This window comes from Littorina saxatilis, linkage group LG8, assembly GCF_037325665.1.
Source record: "Littorina saxatilis isolate snail1 linkage group LG8, US_GU_Lsax_2.0, whole genome shotgun sequence".
In the NCBI taxonomy this organism is placed as follows: Eukaryota; Metazoa; Mollusca; class Gastropoda; order Littorinimorpha; family Littorinidae; genus Littorina; species Littorina saxatilis.
Window position 1 is genome coordinate 29013061 of NC_090252.1, and position 7803 is coordinate 29020863.

The 7803-nt window shown below is 40.2% G+C and overlaps 1 protein-coding gene across 2 annotated transcripts in view; it reads left to right on the forward strand.

The window, feature by feature from the left end:
• The window catches only part of LOC138973232 (uncharacterized), a 9221-nt gene extending 1805 nt beyond the window's left edge, over positions 1-7416 (forward strand). For both annotated transcript variants that reach the window (XM_070345951.1, XM_070345950.1), the window contains 5 exons: positions 141-303; positions 1300-1327; positions 2497-2549; positions 3536-3631; positions 4001-7416. In XM_070345951.1, coding sequence (XP_070202052.1) covers positions 141-303; positions 1300-1327; positions 2497-2549; positions 3536-3608 — 317 coding nt within the window. In that variant the 3' untranslated portion in view covers positions 3609-3631; positions 4001-7416. The remainder of the gene's footprint in view (positions 1-140; positions 304-1299; positions 1328-2496; positions 2550-3535; positions 3632-4000) is intronic.
• The last annotated feature ends 387 nt before the right edge of the window (positions 7417-7803 follow it).

Here is a 7803-nt window from a genome sequence, read left to right on the forward strand (position 1 = left end):
GTTAAAAAAATAATGTCCGCACATTATGGGGACCAGACACGCATTTTCCCATTGTTTACAATTCTCTGCAGTGTGTCTTAAGTTGAAAAAAAAAACAACAAAAAAACCAACCTGTGTTAAAACTGGAAGCTTTTACACAGGTACTGCTGAAGCCCAAGCTCAGATCGAGCGTGGGGATGTCACGTCTTACCTTGTATTTCACTGTTGCTGTGGGCTTGGGTGTTGTCTTGGCGCTGTTGGTGATGATCAATGGTGTCGTTGTCATCTGGCTATGGAGACGACAAATGAACGTTCAGTGGACAGGTAAGCTGTCTTTCTTACCCAAATAGTTCATAGCATCAGTCATTATCAGACAAGATTTAGTTCTTTACATTACTTGTTGCAAAATTAAAAAAACCTTTGTAACCTTTGTTTCTTCCAGGAGCGAGATAAAATACAGTTTGTCTTTTGTATTTGGAGGAGGCAAAATACACTAACTGTGATTCTAACAACAAACTTGTGTCTGAGGTACAAGAAGATTTCTGTTTTGCCGGAGTTCTTGGGCGCTGTGACGGGGTGGTAAGACGTCGGCCTCTTAATCGAAAGGTCGAGGGTTCGAGGGTTCGAATCCCGGCCGCGGCCGCCTGGTGGGTTAAGTGTGGAGATTTTTTCGATCTCCCAGGTCAACTTATGTGCAGACCTGCTAGTGGCTTATTCCCCTTCGTGTGTACACGCAAGCACAAGACCAAGTGCGCACGGAAAAGATCATGTAATCCATGTCAGAGTTCGGTGGGTTATAGAAACACGAAAATATCCAGCATGCTTCCTCCGAAAACGGCGTATGGCTGCCTAAATGGCGGGGTAAAAACGGTCATACACGTAAAATTCCACTCGTGCATAAACACGAGTGTACGTGGGAGTCTAAGCCCACGAACGACGACGACGACGAAGAAGAAGAAGAAGAAGAAGAAGAAGAAGAAGAAGAAGAAGAAGAAGAAGAAGAAGAAGAAGTTCTTGGAAAAGATTGGAATAAGTATACTAGCTACTACAAAAAAACATGTCTGCAGCTTTAATTCTGCTTAAACAAGAACACATTATAGCGATTCACACTGTGATCCAAAGAGAAGTAATTTCGATTTGCACATAACGCAACCGGTTTGGAATTGAAACTGATAACACCCTCTTGAAGTACTGGTGGTGTATAAAGATAAGTCCAGGTCATCCTTAGTAGACACAGATTGGTTTGTTGGTTTTGTTATTGTTTTCAACATCCCTGCAACTGATATGACGAATCGTAACCGATTTTATTTCTTTTGACAGAAAAAACCTCATCAAAGTCTATGACCAGGTAAGTTTTAAATCCAACATTTCACAGCAAAAGGTTTCACTAACAATTAATAGATTTCCAATTCGAGACACACACACACACACACACACACACACACACATACACACACACACACACACACACACACACACACACACACACACACACACACACACGCGCACACACACACAAACGCACACGCACATACACCCACACAAACACACACACACGCACACAAACACACACACACACGCACACACACACATGCACACACACCCACGCACGCACGCACACACACACACACACACACACGCACACGCACACAAACACACATACACACACACACACACACACACACACACACACGCGCGCACACACACACAAACGCACACGCACATACACCCACACAAACACACACACGCGCACACACGCACACAAACACACACACACGCACACAAACACACACGCGCACACACGCACACAAACACACACACATGCACACACACCAACGCACGCACACACACACACACACACACACACACACACACACACACACATACACACACACACACACACACACATACACACACACACGCTTTTTTGTGTTAGATACTATACATCTGTCGCTTGATAGACGAATTCCGGAAATAACTCTGTCGGGTGTGTATGGGTTGTGAAAGAGTGAGTACCCTTGCTTTAATCACACATCACGTTGTTCCTGTACACGTGTTTGAGTCTTACCCTCTCGCTATAGTGACTGGCGTGTAATGTCACGTTTCACAAATGGAAGAACACAAATTACCGTTTCGTACGTGCGCAGGGTATCGACTATTAGAATCGCACTTTCTCCAAGAGCAACGCATAATGTTTGGACCGATGTTTCTCCTCTCTCCTTGCTTGCTTACTTCGAACACGTGTTGGCCGGAAGCGGAAGTCGAAATATTTGGACGAGCTTCAAGCGGCATAACTCTGCCGAACGGTCATGTAGCTGTGACAGAGTTATTTAAAAGGAATCGTCTATTCTTTTACGTTACTCATGTCAAACACGATTGATTCGTTCCCGAAAACAATTTTGGTTAAGCTTTCTAGACCATGTTATACGTCTGACTCTTTGAAATATACACGTAGTCGTGAACGAGAACATGTCCGCATTCATGTTGTGATGATCTGCTTGACTCTGCTTTGTTTAGTTCCCCTGTGGACAACGTGCCAAATGCAACGCCTCCAGAGATTGCCTCCACAGGTGAGGTCTAATACCACCGCACAACCGCGTCAATAAGTGTCAATTATTATTAGAAGTGTTGAGTTTGCCAGGTTGTTTGCATGCCTGTCTGTCCGCCTACCTGTTTGCTTGTCTCCGTCGCTTACCTTCTGTCCGTTTGTTGATTGTCTGTTGGTGTATCTGTCTACCCCCTCCTCCCCCCCCCCCCTTCAGATCAAGAGTTTTTCTTTTTGTAAGCAGATCAAGATTTTGTATATGGTTTTAAGTGACATTTATGAAAAACATTAGCTTTTTCAACCTCATTCACTCTGAACTTGACTTACCTACAACAAATTAACCAGCTTGTCTCTCTCTATGATCTTGCTGGTCCATGCTCTTTTTGCTATCGTCTGTGCTGTTGCTTTAGTTTCAAACATTAGAAGAAACACGTTATATGTGTCGCACGGCCGCAGACATCACAGCATTTAACCAAGCTGTGCATATAGAAATTCATGTGACTTTTACAACCTGTTATTTGTATGATTTGTCGGACTTGGCTGTCTGCCTGACCGTCTTATGAACACTTGTATCACGGGCAAAGTGGCTTAGTGGATAAGGCATCGGCCTCCTAATCGGAAGGTCGTGAGTTCAAATCCCGGCCACGGCCGCCTGGTGGGTTACGGTTGGAGATTTTACCGATCTCCCAGGTCAACTTATGTGCAGGCCTGCTAGTGGTTTATACCCCTTCGTGTGTATGCGCAAGCACAAGACCAAGTGCGCACGGAAAAAGATCATGTAATGCATGTCAGAGGTTAGTGGGTTATAGAAACACGAAAATACCCAGCATGTCTTCCTCGAAAGCGGCGTATGGCTGCCTTAATGGTGGGGTAAAAACGGTCATACACGTAATATCCCACTCCAGCCAAAACACGAGTGAACGTGGGAGTTTAAGCCCATAAACAAAGAAGAAAAACACTGGTATCAAATAAAACAGAATAAAATAATTATCAATATCCGTGTGTCTAAAGGAGAATACAGCAGTCTGGAGATGTCGGAAGTTGGCTTACGTTCGATTTACTCCGGACCTACTGGCAACAGTGACACCGGAACTTCTGACGTTTTACGTAAGCAAAGCTTAGCGTTGTGCGTGTCATCTCGTGTAAGATATTACCTTTTTTGTTGTATTCATAAACTAATGTTTCTTGTGAGTATACATTATTATTGTAATTGCTTATTTTTATTACACAAGAAGTTTGCTAAAAACAGTAACACTTAAATTAGAATACACACACACACACACACACACACACAAGCACACACACACATACACACACACCACACAGACACACACACACAAATACACACACACACATACACACACACACACACACACACACACACACACACACACACACGCGCGGAGTTAGTCAGAATTAATGTGCTTGCTGTGTTGGCACGTACATTTGCATTTACACTTACTTGAACATTTTCAGGCACATCTGCAGTGTACCAGAACACACAACGCTAATGTTGCACGACTCACTGGGGGAAACCTTCTTGTATGCAGAGATGTGTTCAGTTGAGAACAATGTTATTAACATTATTAGTACATATGTTTAAGTTTAGTATTAATGTTGTAGTGTTTCGTTTCTTTTTATGTTACATGCACATGCACCACCACTGCTCTTTCTCCATTACAGTTACTTTTATTTTATTTTATTTTGAGTTGATTATAATCCTGATACTGATTTCTTAGTACACTTGCAACCAATGAACGAGTGTGAACCGTTCGTGTCGGTGAAACAAATACTAGACAAACAGTAAATTGGGAAACGGTCTTTTTCTTTACCCAAGCACTTGAAAGAAGACACATCTTCTGAGATTCTTGTACGGCGCAACATTTCATAGGAATTGTATTGAGGTTAATTTCTTCTGTGCTTATGTACATATACGTTCTCAAAACCAATATATACTAACTAGTGTCTGTAACAACATTGATTAATAACAACAGTGCCCAAAGTGCATAGAACACAGCTAACCAGTTGAGTGTTGGTACGTGTGCACGCTGGACAGATCTGAGGCGTTGACCCAAATCGTTTACATGAGAAATATTGTACTTTTAACACATTTGTGTGTGGAGAAAATGAGTGCATAAGTTCAGTTTGGAGGAAATAAAATTATGTACTTAAAATATTTAACTACAGTTGGTATAACATGGAGCTTAATTAATATACCAGCTTATGATTTACATTTGCTTACACAATACTCGGATTATAACAGATCATTTCTCGTTTTTAAAAGTTATTGCTCATTAACCGCTTGTATTTTGTATGTTCTGAGTTACAGATACATAATTATGCTTCTTCTTGTTTATGTTCCTGTTTGTATACCATTTGGTGAAATGTATGCAATTTGCTATTGCCGTTTTTTTAATGTTTGCTCGATTACACTTAAAGATTCATCGAAGTGTTTGTATTTTAGATTGTTTACAGTATTTGTGTGTGCAACATGTCTGTTTGACTTGATGTGTCTGTTTGTTTTAATGAGTTTGTCAATCTTTGAAATGGATACTATATGTTTTACAGAAAATGTACCACAACGTACGTGGTCTCACCATACAACCACAGCGTGTCCTTTTTACATTAATTTTAGTGAAGTTTTGACTAAATGTTTTAACATAGAGGGGGAATCGAAACGAGGGTCGTGGTGTATGTGTGTGTGTGCGTGCGTGTGTGCGTGCGTGTAGAGCGATTCAGACCAAACTACTAGACCGATCTTTATGAAATTTGACATGAGAGTTCCTGGGAATGATATCCCCGAACGTTTTTTTCATTTTTTTGATAAATGTCTTTGATGACGTCATATCCGGCTTTTCGTGAAAGTTGAGGCGGCACTGTCACGCCCTCATTTTTTAACCAAATTGGTTAAAATTTTGGTCAAGTAATCTTCGACAAAGCCCGGACTTTGGTATTGCATTTCAGCCTGGTGGCTTAAAAATTAATTAATGACTTTGGTCATTAAAAATTAGAAACTTGTAAAAAAATAAAAATAAAAATAAAACGATCCCAATTTACGTTCATCTTATTCTCCATCATTTTCTGATTCCAAAAACATATAAATATGTTATATTTGGATTAAAAACAAGCTCTGAAAATTAAATATATAAAAATTATTATCAAAATTAAATTTTCGAAATCAATTTAAAAACACTTTTATCGTATTCCTTGTCGGTTCCTGATTCCAAAAACATATGGATATGATATGTTTGGATTAAAAACACGCTCATAAAGTTAAAGCAAAGAGAGGTACAGAAAAGCGTGGTATCCTTCTCAGCGCAACTACAGTACTACCCCGCTCTTCTTGTCAATTTCACTGTCTTTGACGTGAGCGGTGGACTGACGATGCTACGAGTATCCGGTCTTGCTGCGTTGCATTGGTGTTCAGTTTCATTCTGTGAGTTCGACAGCTACTTGACGAAATGTTGTATTTTCGCCTTACGCGACTTGTTACATTTAGTCAAGTTTTGACTGAATGTTTTAACATAGAGGGGGGAATCGAGACGAGGGTCGTGGTGTGTGTGTGTGTGTGTGTGTGTGTGTGTGTGTCTGTGTGTGTGTGTGTGTGTGTCTGTGTGTGTGTGTCTGTGTGTGTGTGTGTGTGTGTGTGTGTGTGTGTGTGTGTGTGTGTGTGTGTGTAGAGCGATTCAGAGTAAACTACTGGACCGATCTTTATGAATTTTTTCATGAGAGCCGGTTCCTGGGTATGATATCCCCAGACATTTTGTTTCATTTTTTCGATAAATGTCTTTGATGACGTCATATCCGGTATTTTGTAAAAGTTGAGGCGGCACTGTCACACCCTCATTTTTCAATCAAATTGATTGAAACGTTGGCCAAGCAATCTTCGACGAAGTCTGGACTTTGGTATTGCATTTCAGCTTGGAGGCTCACAAATTAATCAATGACTTTGGTCATTTAAAATCTGAAAATTGTAATTAAAATTATTTTTGTATAAAACGATGCAAAATTACTTTTGTTTTATTCTTTATCATTCTCTGATTCCAAAAACATATAAATATGTTATATTCGGATTAAAAACAAGCTCTGCAAATTAAAAATATAAAAATTATGATTAAAATTAAATTTCCGAAATCGATTTAAAAACAATTTCATCTTATTCCGTGTCCGTTCCTGATTCCAAAAACATATATATATATATATATATATATATATATATATGATATGTTTGGATTTAAAACACGTTCAGAGAGTTAAAAAGAATAGAGATATAGAAAAGCGTGCTATCCTCCTCAGCGCAACTGCTACCGCGCTTTTCTGGATTGTTAATTTCACTTCCTTTGAAACAAGCGGTGGACAGACGATGCTATGAGTGTGCGGCCTTGCGGAAATAATGCAATGCGTTCAGTTTTATTCTGTGAGTTCGACTGAGCTTGACTAAATGTTGTATTTTCGCCTTACTCGATTTGTTTTAAAATAAGGTACACATCCTTTGCATTTACAGCAGCTTTCTGCTTTAAAATAACCTGCCGAAGCATCCCTGAACCATATCCTAATTAAGATGTCCGAACATTGTTTTACACAACATTGGCAAAATTCCATTATTTTAGATAACTCACATCTCTTGCACATTTGCTTAGAAATGACAAACCATTTGTTGAATAAGTGCACTTCTAATGACATCTGCATATGGGTTGTTCTCCTGAGCGTATACCATTTTGTAAGATGCATGTTCAGTTCCTTCAATGATTATAGCCAACATTAAATTGCAACTATAATGTATTCTCTTTACTTTATTTAAAGTAATACTAAGGAGCTACTTACGTGTTCTGATAACTAATATGGGGCTTGACTTCTTGATTATGTGCAAAACAATAAAGTGGTCAACATGAGACTATACTGAGTTTTGCTTGCGCGCGTGTATGTGTGTGTGTGTGTGTGTGTGTGTGTGTGTGTGTGCGTGCGTGCGTGCGTGTGTGTGTGTGTGTGTGTGTGTGTGTGTGTGTGTGTGTGTGTGTGTGTGTGTGTGTGTGTGTGTGTGTGTGTGTGTGCCTGCGTGCGTGCGTTTCTGCGTGCGTGTATGCACGCGTGCATACACAACTTTGACATTTCTGTGAAGTTTTTATCAAGAGCAAGCATTCTGCAGTGCGTTGTGTTCGTTGTTATTGAGGAGAGTGAAACGAGTACAACGCTATCAATCAGAACAACGAACGGCAGATTTCTGCACAGTACGTAGGATAACTTTTGTAAGTGCCCGCTCTGTCTGACTACCAGCTGGC